We start from the raw sequence: 15755 nt of genomic DNA on the forward strand, positions 1-15755 counted from the left end.
GTGGTTCTGGAACAGCGTCTAGTGCGGCTGAAGAGGCCAATTCGGGAGTGACAATCCCTTCCACACTGGGAACAAATGTAGTCTGTCCCTGGTGTGTCTCCCTGGCTGTGGGCCTTCCTTCTTTGCCTCAGTCTGTTGGGCAAGTGCCCCTTCAAACCGTGAGAGGCCATGCTGCACAGCCTACCTCCAAGCGGGATGCTCAGAGGCCAAGGTTTCCCATCTGTTGAGGTGCATTCCTAAGGCCTTCAGATCCCTCTTGCAGATGTTCTTGTATTGCAGCTGTGGTCTACCTGTAGGACGCTTTCCCTGCACGAGTTCTCCATAGAGGAGATCCTTTGGGATCTGGCCATCATCCATTCTCACAACATGACCAAGCCAATGCAGGCATTTCTGTTTCAGCAGTGCATACATGCTAGGGATTCCAGCTCATTCCAGGACTGTGTTTTTTGGAACTTTGTCCTGCCAGGTGATGCCGAGGATGCATCGGAGGCAGCGCATGTGGAAAGCGTTCAATTTCCTCTCCTGTTGTGAGTGAAGAGTCCATGACTCGCTGCAGTACAGAAGTGTACTCAAGACGCAAGCTCTGTAGACTTGGATCTTGGTATGTTCCATCAGCTTCTTGTTGGACCATACTCTCTTTGTGAGTCTGGAAAACGTGGTAGCTGCTTTACCGATGTGTTTGCTTAGCTCGGTATCAAGATACACATGTGTGAATCTAATTTTATAACTGTTTCAGGAGAGGCCTGATAGCCTCAATCTCCACATCAGGTGGAGATCAGATTACAGACCTGTAACTGTAATCACCACAAGTGTCCAAACTCAGTTCTCCAACACTGGTTGAGGTAATCGTGGTACCTGTTATCTGGTAGGAGAGACTAGCTCCCCAACCACAAGGGGGTGAAGTGATTTCATGGCCCACTGAGAGGTTTGCCCCATCTGTAGCCTTTAGTTCTGCCTACAGAGAACCACTCTCCAGCCATGGCCTGTTGCTGTGATCCAAACCACAGGAAACTTTCTTCCTCCTGATCCCCCAACTTCTCTCCTTTCTCCTTCCTTCCCTACACCTGAAACCCCCAATTTCCTACTCCAGGTATCACTGAGAAACCCACATAATTTCCTATGTCTCTTCTCCCCCTCTGTGGCTGTGCTATTATGTGCCCCTTTCCCTTTTAAAGACTTCCTTTTTCCTGTCTACTTTCTCTGCTTTTCAGCCACACTAGACGCTTTTCAGCCACACTAGACGCTGTGCCAGAACCACCTTTCAGAGCGCGATACCATAGTCTTTCGAGACTGAAGGTTGCCAATACATGATCTCTGCTTTATAACAAAAGCTTACAATTATGACATAGCAGTGGGTGAATTGCTAAGAAACATTCAGTTGCTTTATATTGATTCCCCTTCCTATTAGTTATTCCCATAATAAAAGTTGGTTGCACTTTTCTCCTTTGTCTCTACTTCATTTCCCACTAACTACTGAGGTGTGCCACTGGCCTCTACACAGGATCCCAGAGCATGACATAATTTTCCCATGTGAGTATGCTATAGGTGTTTAAAAGTACACCCAGTAACATCCTTCACATGCTAGCTGTCTATGGGGGCACAGTGCTGCTGCTATTACCACCATTTTATTTCTGCAAATTGTTTGGTTGTCCTGATGTTTACTGCTGCTATGCTTTAATGTGTCTGCTTTTGCTTCTATTATGATTTTATTACTACTTTTTATTGCTGCCTTTTATTGCCCTCTCATATAAGGTCTTATATGTGCTGGTCGCTTTGCTTTTTATGTTACTGGTTTTTATATATTGTTTTAATGTAGTTTTTATTATATCTTTGTTAGCTGCCTTGGACACCCATAAGGGGGGAAAGATTGGATACAAATTTTTAAAAAAATGCTTAACAAGGGCTTTGGTCTTCTTAAATATATATTAATTGCTGGATCACACCAAGGCTTTTACTTGTATAATACACAGGCCTATTTCTAGGTGATCACAATAGGACATGAAAGCGTTGACCATCTGTTTGCTATCCTTGGTACCTGGAGAGCCAATGTAGTGTGGTGATCAGAATGCTGGACTAAGATAGACTTCACCCTCTACCCAGGGAGCATTTATACCACCAGAAGTTGGATAAGCTGTAACTGGAGAAATTCTGTCTTTGGAGGTTTTTATGTAGTCATCATACCTAATAGCCATGGATCAATTACTCTCCCAAAACTGTCACATGTATGTGTGCTTAAGGAATGTGTGCAAGTGGCCCGCGTTTTATGATAATTCCATAAGTTAGAACAAGTCTAATTCCATAATTCTGTGAGTAGTTTTCTCTACTGCCATTCATCTTAACTGAATGATCTTGCACTATAGTATTGTATGTGAGAGAAACTTTTCTTTCTGTCTCTAACTGATCTATTTATCCACCAGAATATTCCATCCTAGTTTCTAAATGTTAGGTTAAAGAAGGTTAAAGAAGCAGAACTGAGGGTGGGGTTAAAGACAGAAGGTTAAAGAAGTAAGACTGAGGGTGCGGCTACACAAATACAGACTGGCTCACAGCCCAATCCTGAGCTGCCCTGTGTACGAGGCTGCTGTGGCCCAAAATGGCTACTGTGGCATCCAACACATGCTGAACAGCTTGCAGTGGCTCCTCAGGGGAAGGGAAGTAGCCCTGCCATGGGGCTACTTGATTCTGCAGTGGTTCTTGAGCCGATGCAGAATCAAGGAGTCCTGTGTCGGGCCGCGCAGCCTGACATGGGGCTCAGGATCTGGTGGAGCTGTGCTCCACTGGTCCTGCCAATCTCCTGCTCCACTTCCTCCCCTGCCATGCCTCCTCCCTGCCCTTTCCCTGTCCTTCCCCTACTTCCCACCGCCTTGGAATGCGTCCTCCCTGCCTCCCCCTGTCCCCACTCACCTCTCCACTGCCCGTCAGTTCAGGCGAGCTGCCAGGCGGCAGAATGTGGGCCCAGCATGGGCTTGTGCTGGGCTAGCGCCAGCTGTGGGTTTGCAGTAAGGCTTGCAAATGTGCCTTATAGCATGTTTGCAATAGTGTGCGCTAGCAGTAAGCCAATGTGCATAGTGCTGGATCAGGCCCTCAGTTCTCAATACCTCTTGTTAACTTCTGAAGAACAAAGTAAATAGGATGAAGTGTGAGATGCAGATGAAAAGGGGCAAAATCTGCTTCTTATTCCAGATATTGGGACGGAGAGGGGCATGTTCAACTTCTATCCAGTAATGTCTCTGAGTGCTTTTCCTCTCTCTCATATAAGTGAGCAGATGCTATTATTTCTGAGAGAAAACAAGATGAAGCATTTGAGAACAAAGATTAGATGAGGGCAAAACTTGTCAATATCCAGACAATGTGTGGCAGCGTCTCTCATTCCCTTCCACTAGACAACTCCACTAGAAAACACCACTATTGGTATAAGGAGAGGAGATACAGTCAGCTCACGGTATCCACGAGGGATCTGTTCCCAGACCCTTGGGGAAACAGTTATCTGTAGACAATGGAATCTGCCAGAAGGGCCTTAAGGACCTCCTGGATGTGACTGGAAGCACCTTCCGGTCGCACCCAGCAGGTGATCTGAGGCCTGGGAAGGCCACAGGAAAGTGTCAGAAGGCCTTCTGGTGGCCTCCAAAAGGCAGTTCTGATTTTTGGTGAAAAACTCAAGCATATCACTTTTTTACTCAAGGATGTCACTAAAATCTTGATCTTGTAAATTAAGAATGTGACAACAAGTGATGGAGGAGGAAAGGGTGAGCGGAGGTGGGATGAGGAGAGGTAAATGTGGGAGAAGAGACAGCAGGGCAGGGAAATGGAATGTGCTTGTGAGTAAAAGGAGTCTGAACTGATCTGTGACCCAAAGTCCAATGAACCTGGTGCCAACCCTGGATAGAGGGTTTAAAATACCTCTCACACACAGTGCTACATAAAACTTTTTACTTATGGTAATAATCCATGACCATCTGCCTTGAATTTGAATGAGAATTGGGATGAATGAAGAACAGAGCATTATATTTTCCCAGAATTTGTTTTAAAGTGTTATTTTGATCACATAATACCACAGTATGTACTCACATGGGATTTCAAACATAAAAAGCCCTTTGAGACTCTTGGCTCTTAAAAAGCTTTTATCAAATTAATCTTAACAATGTTTGCTTGTGACTAGACAATAGGCAGGAGATAGCAGGAAAATCAGCAGAATCTTTTTCCACTTACAAATCTCAAATGAAACCACCAGTGCTTGATTTCCTGAAAGTAAGAGAAACTACAAGAGTTGCCTGAGCTCTTCACTTAATTTTCACTGGATAGAGAAACTTCAGTTTCTCATTTATTTAGATTCAATATATGTTACAAACTACATTCCCATATGTAGCTCATACTAAACATTTTGAAACAATTTTATTGATGTTTGTCCAATCATATGTCTCCAACTAAGGATGTACTAGGGCCCTTTCATGCTAGTTCTTTTTTTTGTGCAATTTGCTGGAATCAGAATTATGTAATATAGCACTTCATAACTATATAATTATACCACTTAGGGCGCAATCCAAAGTGCGCTGTATGCCAGCCCAAGTCCCTTGGGCCGGCATAGGAGGGTCGCAAACATGCCGTAAAGCATGTTTGTGCCTCTGACTGGGAGCCGCGTCGGCGCATTTATATCAGGTGGGTACAACGTTTCTTTTGGGCCCCTTTATAAAAGGGGAAGAATGAAACAGAGCAGGGGAGGGTACAACATGTTGGTCTCATCTGCATGGACTGGTAGTAGCTCTTCAGGGATTCAGACAGGGGTCTTTTCCAGCCCCATCTGGAGATGCTAAAGATTGAACATGGAACTTTCTACCTGCAAAGCAGAAGCTCTACTACTGAACTAAAGCTTCTTCTTTGTCGCTCTCTTTGTGGATCAGGACTGTCTTTGAGTTTTTCCATTGGTCAGGGATATTCTCAATCTGAAGGTAGGAGTTAAAGTGGAAGGCCAGCAGTTTATAGATGTTTTAGTCTCCTGTTCTTAGGAGGTCCACAGAGATTCTGTCAGGTCCCAGTGCTGTTCCCTTGTTCAGCGACTGAATAGCTTCCTCAACTTCACAGGTAAGGATGGACGGTGGCTTCTTGTCTGTTGGAGAGAGACACTTTGGGAAGGCATAGTGAATCATCCTGAACCGACTGGAGTCAACATTGGACAAATATCAGCCAGTGGAATAAGCCAGCTTCTGAAAGGGCTTCTGCTATATGGATCATATCCATACTATTACCCAGCTGATCGAGCGATGCCAAGAGTACAAGATGCCACTTGTACTGATGTTCATGAAGTACAAAAAGGCCTTCGACTTGGTAGAAGTTAACACTGTCCTCAACTCTCTCCTGCATATAGGAGTGGACCCATCAACGTTAACATCCTAGAACATGCAACACCAGGATGTCAACAACCATCCAACTTTTTGACATCAAGCTGTGCATTCCCATTGAAAAAGGAGTCCAACAAGGCAACACCATCTCCCCGAAACTCTTCACCTCAGCCCTTCAGCATGCCAGGAGCCAGCTTGATTGGGACCATAATGGCCTGCTGATTGATGGAAAGAAGCTCTCAAACCTACAGTTTGCAAAAGACATCGTGCGTATCAGCAGCAATACAACTGAGATGAAGAGATGACCAACCAGTAGTGCGACAACAGCAACATGTTTCTCTTTGGTACCACCCTGGATAAAGTTTACAGCTACATCTACTTGGGATGTAAACATGGCCAACGTCCTAACAATAGAGACTGGAAGACAAAGGAAAGCTGTGTGGGCCGCCATGGAAACAATCTGAGAAGTCACCAGCCAGATCCAGGACTCACAGCTGAGAGCCCACCTATTCGACTCCATAGTACTTCCAGCTTTTTGTTAAGCCACAGAAACATGGGCTGACAAGACCATAGCTATTGCCATGCAAACCACCCACCAGGCACTTGAAAGATGTCACCTCGGGACAAACCAGCGAAAGCAATGGCAACACAGTCTCAGAAGTCAAGACCTCTAGCAAGAATCCCCGCTCAAGTACATGACTTCCACAAAGCACAGATGGGCAGGACTTGTCATCCGCCGAACAGACGACCAATGGAGTACCAGAATCATACACTGGATCCAATACCATGTCAAAAGAACCCCCGGCGAACTGGCTACTCACTGGTCAGATACCTTTTCCAGGTCATTTAAACAACAGGGACTGCCGCACTGGACAACAGTCGCACTAGACCAAAAAACATGGAGCGAGTGTGGGCCACATTGGAAAGATTGCCAATGAAGATGGACTATCAAAGCAACAATGTCTTCCATAAAGGCTGAAGTCCCTATAGACTTCATCAAAAAATAGGATTGGGTAATAGAAGTTATATGCAAAGTAGCCCTTGGTAAATCCCATTGGTTCAATGAAACATACTTCCTGTCTCTCTTTGAAAACCTGGGCTCTTTTTAAGTAAAACAAAACATTCCGTGGTATGGAAGCCAGGATTTAGTTTCTTAAAAGTCTCACTGAAAAACGCAAACAATTCACACCTCTTCTTGTTTTGTAAAGTTTTTCACTTACTTTGGTGCTTCTATAATGGCATCATTCTTACTTTTGTGAAAGGCTGTTTCTGTGTGCTTACCTTCCCCTGTCATATAAAGGGCACCATCATTGTTCCCCCACCTTCAAAACAATTCTAATTAACCAATAACCTTGCGACAAGAATAACATGACAGTGATACAAAAACAGGTATTGATTAAAACAAACAAACAAGAAAACCCTACCATTTTTGAAAACAGCGTTAATTCTTACCAAATCCAGTGGTTATTGATTCTGTGTCAATGTCGTTAGCTTTTTTCTTTGCCACTTCAGCTAGTGCCAATTCACCCTTATCTAGTGCAAAGTAATGGATGTCCTTTAGAAATAAAGCAAAATAAAAGATTAATCTAAAATGAATCTCGGGCAAGTAACAAAGGAGAATTTGAAAGAAAAAAGGCTCTACTATTGGTTAGATCAGAAGCACAAATGGAATTGATGAGGCCATATTTATAATTTTCTCAGGGCTACTCTTCTTTGAGTTCATTATTCGATTTGTAATTTTATGTTGGTAATACTGAAAAGGGTTTGACCTATTAACTGAAATATAGTTTTCTCAAAATGGCAGTGAAACTAGCCCTATAACAAGACATTTTAGGTCTTGTTTTTTTGTGGAAGAGCAAACTCAAGCTTAGCAGAACTCTAATCAACAGGCAGCGGGATAATTGGGTTAGGCCAAATATGCCAGTGTTGTCCCCCAGCGTACCACTTCTCATGGCCTATCTTCCATACCAGTATTGGTGATGTAAACTCATAGCTCCGCCCCTCCCAGTCCCACTGTGCAGAAGCTCCCAGGAAAGGGGGATGGTAGGAAACTTTCATCTGCTTACTGGCCGGCAGCTCACCTGCTGATTGTCAGCAGCACTGTCAATGAGCAGGAGCCTGCCTTGAGACACAAGCTGATCCTCCAGCCAAAACTAGCTCAAGTGGTGGAGGAGGAGCTTCACAAGGAGAATCAGCTTCATGTACCACCTGACAGCAGCTCAGATACCATCATAGGTATGCATACCACTGGGTGAGAAATGCCGAAATATGCTGTTGAGCCCAGATGCCAGTGGTCAAACGCAGGATAGCATAGTATTGCCTACAACAATTCCTAGGATGCACCCCTCCTGATCCTCGCCACACTGCCTTCCTGCAATTTATTTTCTGATGCCACCTTTTTTCTAAGCTGCATCCTGATACTGAAAGTGAATTTGTTTAGGAGAAAAGCATTGGAGGAGTGGCTGTTGGGAGGGCTCCACACTTCTTGTGCTTCTTTTTCTCTTAAACTAAAACAATCTAAAGTTTAATAATGCATACACAATTGGTGCATATCTCTGTTTAAAATGATAGGCCTGCTATGTCTAGTTTGACGATAAGAACATCTCAATTTCCTTCAATCAGTGCAAAACATGAACAGGTTGAAATGACTTCAAGCCTCCTAGAGGAAGAGTATCCTTGTCGAAAGCAGCTTTATTTACCCTTTCTTATTGTACTGTAAAGGAATATGGGGCAGCTGCTCCTACTATTCATAAAGTAGAGAATAAAGTGGAGAAGATCAGCAGCAGTTCACTCCCCACTGAAGTGGTGGTGTGAATGGTACAGATTTTATTGCTCAAGTGAGCATGGTGTTTGAAAGGTAGCTACAAACATAACCCAAGAGTGGATGTTGCTAGGAGGCACATTGTGAGAATGTTTTTTGCTGGTGGGCTTGGTCCTTAATGAAGAGTCCATATGCCAGTAAACATCGAGGTGCTTTCCTCTCTGCCTTTATTTTCCATGATATTGTGTGTGATCTAAAAATGAATGAAACTGGAGAACAGAGAGAACTTCAACATTAGAAGATTTTACTAAATCAAATTATCTGAATTTTATTTTATTCCATGACTGTGTGCTTCAGTCTCTTAATAACAATAAGAACAGGAAATATTCCTTTGCTTCCAGTGGGTTATCTATGAAGCCTCAATCAGTGGATTTGTTCCAAGTGGCAGGTAGTCTGGTTAATCCACACTGTCTTCACTTGGCTGTTAATGCAAGTCCCTCCTGCTGTGAGAACATTTCTGATTTCTTTGCAGATAAAATCAATGGAAGCTTTGATTAAAATGTTGTGTCTAGGCAAGGAAAACAATGTCTAAAGGAAGAAATATTAGAGTCTCCTCTCCTTGAATGACAGTCAGTATCATTATGTTTGGTTGCAGTGTATGCTTCTGGACTGTCATCCTGCCTGGCTTGGAATTATTTTGGGTGTGAGACAGGATTTTAGCTTATGGTGCACAGAACAATTTTACTGCTTAGCATCTAACTGACCATTGGGGGGATTCTAATTATGTAAGTTGCATTGAGAATATGCTATTTCATTTTGTGCCTTTGCATCATTTCAAGATTTCATTTGTTCAAGTGGACATCTGTTCATGCACAGAGCTCATTTCAGTGTTAGCATAAAGAGGAATTTAAGAGAAACTCCAATGGAGCCAGACTTGTGGAGGGGCAGATGGGAGGGTCATGGGTCCACATGATAACCACTTGAAGGAACAGTGTTAGAGATAAGCAGTATGTCCTACTCCTTTGTGATTGCTGTGAAATTACATGAAGAACTGGAGGTGGGTGCAGACTGGTTATCAGGAGATGTTATGCCCAAATGAGGCATAAGAATTCTTCTCTGGTAGAATCTGTTTAGGTAGCTCTGATATGGTAAACTTATGCCCTTGCATCCGCTTCCTGCTTCCCACATGAACTTGGATGCCTGCATCCCTCTTGATATTCAGCTTGTTTAGGTAGCTCCAGTTCTGAAGACTTATGTTTATATCTCAGTGTCCTGGGCAAAAACTAATTTGTTTCTTTCCTTATGTTTCTGGAGTCTTGGTAATTTATTCTGATGTCAGTGGAGAAAAGTCTGAAAACACTGGACAGGAAAGTCTTAAAAGATATGGAGGGAAGGACATAAGCTCCTTAGTGCATGATTTAGACAAAGTGAATAGCTCCGTCTGAACCATGATAAGAATAACTTACAATAGGGGCAAAAAACATGACATGGGTGTTGGCAAAAGAGTAGGCAAGAGTCATGCCCATCAATACAAGGTGGTCAGGGTTTAGCCCCCAAGAAGAGATGCTCACTTATGTATACTAAAAGACAAAATAAGGCTAAAAACTGAGGCAAACATTTATTTGATTAAACGATGGAGAAAAGTCAAAGCAGAAGCATTCCTCATGAAGTGGCTTCAGTGATGGTTGAAAAGCAATGGAGAATTTGTGTGTGCTTAAGGCACACTACTGTGCAGGGGATCTCTGCACACGAGTGCAGGAGCAGAACACTCAACAAATCTCTGGGAGCTTCCAAGCTTAGTTGTGCACATGCACAGAATCCCACTATATGTGACTACAGACAGGCTATGTCGAAGAAATAAACATTTCCAAATCAAAGCTTCTGATTGCCTTGGACCAAGGTTAATACCCTGATTTGATATACTTTTATGCTTGTACCTGCATAATACCAATTAAAATAATAATTTAAAAGAAACTGAATCTTAGCCTAGTGTTCACTCTCTACAGGGAAACTATGTCTCAATTTTAAAACATCACCTTTGAAGGTATATTCTTTGCTCTAAATCAATTTAAGCTAAATGTTAGATGGTCCTTGATTTCCCATATTAATGTTTTTTTTTTCTGGGGAAAATTTCATTGCAGTGTCTGGTTTTTGGTGCAGATTCAAACAAAGTGGAAGGGAGAAATGAATAGGACTTATTTTATTCCAACAATTAACTCCTTGTGATTAACCACTAAGGGCGCAATCCTAACCCCTTATGTCAGTGCTTTCCAGCACTGACATAAGGGCGATGCAGCTCTGAGGGAAGGGAACAAACATTCCCTTACTTTGAGGAGGCCTCCGTGAGTAACACCCAACTGCAGGATGTAGCACATGTTCCATTGACACCGCTATGCAAGTGCTGGAAAACACTGACATAAGGGGTTGGGATTGCGCCCTAAGCCTGCTAGCCCAGACTGTTCTCTGTTGTACTATATCCCTCCCAGATTGTGGTAGGAGCAGCAGTCAACCATGCAGGGCATAGTACACAGATTCTATAACCCAATTCCATCCCTATCCTTTTTGTACAGTCTTGGCCTTGTGGTTTCCAAACTTCCTCTTCTTACAGGGCCCCTAGGCCAACTGTAATTTTTTCATGGCACCCCTAGCTGTATTTCTCCTTAAATACCCCTTTGAGTTTGCTGCAGCATCCCAGGGTACCATGACATACAGTTTGGGAAGTGCAGGCGCAGCCTACAAAATACTGTGTGGTAATTGCATACTTAGTAACACGGGGTTAAAGAAGAATGGTACTTTCATTGTCTAATAGGCTAGTGCAGAAATGTGAAAATGAAGGGATTGTTGTTATGCACTTAGGGAAGTCCAATGAATTACTACAGTTGGAGACAATTTTGCAAAGAGGAGTATTCTATCAAAACTGAGAACATAATATTTCTCTGAAGGACAATTTTTTTTTCTTTTTGGAAAATGCACTCATATGTCACTCTAAAATGGGTTTCTCTAAGTTTTCTCATTGTAGCTGCTAGAAATCTATAATAGCAACAGCCTGAACAATGTTTGGTAGTTTCAAAAGTTCCACTTTACTGCACAAACAAAATAAGTGTTCAAAGATGTATGGGTATTTCTGTGGTGCTTTTACTGCTAATTATATCAAATAATCCCAACCTAAGCATATGCAGTCATAATTGGAGTAAACTTGTAAAACTTGTTTTTATTCTTTTAGGAACCTACAATTCAGTAACTTTAGGATAAAAATAAAAGAAAGGCAGAGTAAACCCCTGCCCTCCCTGAGGAATTACAACATAAATGTCTTTAAACAGGAAAACACGGACACATATGTAGGATTGGTGGCATATAACAAACATTAGGGTGGCTAAATAAGGTACTGTACAGTGCCTCAGAATTACTGTAGCCTGAATAAGTCTAGTGCTTTTTTGAAATTAAAAACAGGTGTGGTTTTAGAAGAATGTATGTCTTGGGGGAAAGTAATAAGAATTTGCTATGAATATTGTACTTCCTCTGTCCACCGGCCTAATGTGATTGTCAGAAAGAAGCCCTGAGCAAGTTCTTAAAAGGGTAAAAGGTTTATACTGTCAGTTTAGTTAAGATAATAGCTGTGAACTAGCTAATCTTGGTTTGCTTATTTTTCACTGTACAGTAAGCAACTTAGTACATTTTCATGTTAGACTGTTGTTCTGTGTTTAACAGCTTAAACTGAAAACACTGATTTTTTTATAACAGATAGCGCAAACCTAATCTTGTCTTCAGCTGGCTCAGTGGCCAGCCAAGGCTGTTGCAAATGTGCTGCAAAGCACATTTGTGACACCTGGAGAGCAAGCAGTGCTGGTGAGGAGGCCTGCACTGCCCTGATGACGTTGCATCCAGAAGAAAATATCTCCTTACCCTGAAGAGGCCTTCACCATGTTCCCAATGAGCACTAGAAACAGCAGAAGCTGTGTGGTCCTGCTGTGACAGCACTAAGTAGGATTGGGTTGCCCTTGTATAACAATTTCAAAAGGTGAGATTTCCCCCCACCAAAGGGCTGTTCAATAAAATATTAAGAAAAGTGTACACTGCCAAATAAAACTTGCATTATGTTCATCATCTTTTTCTTCTCTGTTACATACATCAGCACTGTATAGGGTGGGTGACAATAACCAATGTTTTCACTCTGTGAGAATTAGCCTACCATAAGAGATTTGGAGCTGCTTACTGACAACTAGGTTCTTTCCATCTTCTGGCAATATTCAAAAGTCTGGCTTACTGACCATCTCTAGAAGATCCGAACAATGACTGTAGCGCGGGGGGGGGGGGAGGCATTTCTGCCTGTGAATACTGGAATATCAGCAAATATATTTCCATTTTGCAGGAATCGGTGACATGGAAATTAGTGAAATTTGTTAGCAATTTGACTCTCCCCCTCCCCTCCCAAGAAGTCTGTTGGGTGCAATCCATTACAGTTTTACCTAGAAGTAAGTCCTTTTGAACGCAAGGAACAATCCTATGCATATCTTCTCTGATGCAAGTCCCATTTATTTCAATGAAACTTACATCCAGATAAGTGTGCGTATTGGGTTGAACCTTAGAGACAGTCACAGACTTCATTGAATTCAAGGCATCTGATGCACTCCTATTTGTATATGATATTTCTGGGCAAAATTCCAAATACTGTTCAGAATTTTCTTGTTCTTTCCTGATCAGGCCATCACTAAAGATCTGACACTTTAATAAAAGTGTCTGTTTCTTGAGTCTCTCCTACCTTGTAACTGTACAGTGGATGCCCTTTTGAATTGTCAGCAGCTGAAAGCTTGAACACACTACAAAAGGATTTAAAGCTAACAACTCTAATATTGCTTGATCCTGGCTGTCATATGTAGGATTAGCCATTACCCAATAAATGTAGGTGGTATTCATCATGTTATGTCCTTTTCTAATGTATGTGAACTTTATAGGAACTGGTACAATTGTTTCATTTATATGTGATGAGGTGCCTTTCAGAAAAATATCACACAATTTTTATTATATTGGAGAACACTAGTTTTGGTCTTAAGAGATACTTTTAAGAAGATTGTTGTACAGTGCTGATTGCAACAGCTGTGGTGGTATAGTTGGTATATAAAGTTGGTATAAAGTGATATAGCTGGTATATATAAAGTTGGTATATAAAGTTTGCTTCTTATATGAAGTTGGTAGGGGAGAGAAGCATCATTTGGGGGTACTCTGTTCAAATGAGCCATAATCTTACTTTTGCACTTGTGCAAGAAGATGGATACCACTGTCTACTTTTTAAATTTTTACAGTGCTGATTGCAACAGCTGTGGTGGTATAGTTGGTATATAAAGTTGGTATAAAGTGATATAGCTGGTATATATAAAGTTGGTATATAAAGTTTGCTTCTTATATGAAGTTGGTAGGGGAGAGAAGCATCATTTGGGGGTACCCTGTTCAAATGAGCCATAATCTTACTTTTGCACTTGTGCAAGAAGATGGATACCACTGTCTACTTTTTAAATTTTTCTCATGATCTAGATTCAGTGGTTCTTAAACTTTGAAGCTTTACTCTTTCAGTAAGTTCCTGTGGGGGAGGGGCTAGGGCAGGTGTTTTGGGGGGCAAGGGGGGTGTTTTGCACTTACTTCAAGAAGGCAGGGCTGCAGCAGGCTTCCTGCAAAATGGAAGCGCTTTGCACCCGCTTTTAGTGAAAGTTCCAAGCCTTAGGGAGCGCTATGCAGGGCTTCCCGCACCTTCTGCAGCCTGCTGCAGCCCTGCTTTCCAAAAGTAAGTGCAAAGCACTCCCCTCACCTTCCCCCGCCCCTTAAAGGGACGGGAGAAGCGTTACACAAACTGGTGGGTCGCAACCCACCAGTTTGCGAACCACTGATCTAGATATTACTCCAGGAGCAGACAGAATAATAGGAACTATCTTCAAGCTGTCAACTTTTCATATTTTTTTATGTATTAGTGTGAGATTTGGCATTTGGATTTTTTTTCCAAAGTATTCTGATGAAGAGGTAAATAATATGCACCAATATCTACATTGCTACCAAGTTTCTTATTTTGTGTCTATAAATACAGTTGATTTGAGATAGTTGTTTTGTCAGCACAAATGAATGACAAAATTAGCTATACAGTACTATGGAGTTAGTATTCTGTAAACCGGTTAGGGCCCAATCCTATCCAATTTTTCAGCATCGGTACAGCTGCAATGCCGCTCCAAGGTAAGGCAACTAATGTTCCATTGTGAATGAAGTGTATGGGATTTTAAGGGGTTTTTGGAGTTATATGTAAATATCTGAAATATAGCAACGTGATGGGATACGGTATGACAATATAACTGAGGGAGAAGTATTCAGATGCCTATGGGTTGTAAAAGAACATGGGAAGGGAAGTAATGTCTTTTGAAGTTAGACTAGCTAGCTAGGCAGAATGGAATGGAGAAGGTGTTAAGAGTTAACTTTGAAGTAAAGCGTCTGAAGAACTCTAGAAGGCCAGAAGGCCTTGGGAACTAGCAGGATAGCAACACAGCAAGGAAGATAACACACAGGTGATGAGATCACACCCCAAGCAAAGAGTACATGCAAAGGTTCTGATTGGCCTAATGGTCAAAGCGGGCCTGGGAAGGTGATTGGTTCAACAGTACAAGCGGGCTGGGCATATCTAAGCAGATTTGGGGAATTATGATTGTTCCATAAATCTGTGCTGGGCTTTTGCTTTGGGTCCCCTAGGGGTTGGCCTATGCCAAGGGGAAACTCTGATGCTCTGGACAACAAGATGTAACCCGGCATGTGAGTAAGTAGTGTAGATCCAGCTAGCTTTCTTATTTTTGTAGCTATGAATGTACTGACATATGTATAGCTGCCCTTGAGGAGCCCACTGATATGGGTGGCAGCTACCTACTTACTAACCTCAGTTATAAATAAAACATATTTACTCAGATTTTGGAGTGTTGTGTGTTCAGGGGAGGTTTGGATGACTCAAAAGAACCCAAAAGGCTTGCATAGGCAAGCGTCCAAGGGGCTGGGGTGTCTCAGACCCTTCACACCCATACCTTAAGGAGGCCTCTGTGACTGCCTCCCCACCACAGGATGCAGTGCATGCCCCATTGGTATGGCTGCACCGGCACTGGAAAATTGGATAGGATCGGCCCAATGCATTTCAGGAGACTAGAACGGATGACTAGATTAAGGGAAGGCGAAAGTAGAAGATTCTATATGGCTGTATCACCTTTACAGCTGCTGGGCTGTGAAAGAGAGGTCTCCAGCTTGTAACCTGGCCGTTTTTCTTTAATTATTGTGAGGTTGAAAGCTCTTCCCCTCTTTAATTTTGTATTGACCTTCTTTTTCTCTTTCTACATAGTTATCATCTAATTACATTTCACAACAGCATATTCAAAAGAAAACATCTGTATTCACAGAAGCAGTACTAGCTAGTAAATAATTCCTTTTTTACCACTCCAGTTCTTTGGCCTCCCATGTATCCCCTCCAGCATTCAGCATCCCCTCCAGCATCCAAATGGCAAAACTCTTATTGATCTCATTTGGGCGGCATAACACCCAAGCTGTTTGAATTAGTCTCAAAGTAAACAGAATTCACTACAAATGTAATCAGATTTAACTATAAGTGCTCCTCCCCAGGGACTAGAAAAGAGAAACTGCTGTAC

The 15755-nt window shown here is 42.3% G+C and overlaps 1 protein-coding gene across 1 annotated transcript in view; it reads right to left on the minus strand.

Annotated features, from left to right (window-relative positions):
* WDPCP (WD repeat containing planar cell polarity effector) overlaps positions 1–15755 on the minus strand; it is a 137648-nt gene that overhangs the window by 39412 nt on the left and 82481 nt on the right. The window contains exon 13 of the mRNA XM_066638046.1: positions 6789–6891. Within this exon, the coding sequence (XP_066494143.1) occupies positions 6789–6891 (103 nt within the window). The remainder of the gene's footprint in view (positions 1–6788; positions 6892–15755) is intronic.

The sequence above is a fragment of the Tiliqua scincoides genome, chromosome 1 (assembly GCF_035046505.1).
Source record: "Tiliqua scincoides isolate rTilSci1 chromosome 1, rTilSci1.hap2, whole genome shotgun sequence".
Lineage (NCBI taxonomy): Eukaryota > Metazoa > Chordata > Lepidosauria > Squamata > Scincidae > Tiliqua > Tiliqua scincoides.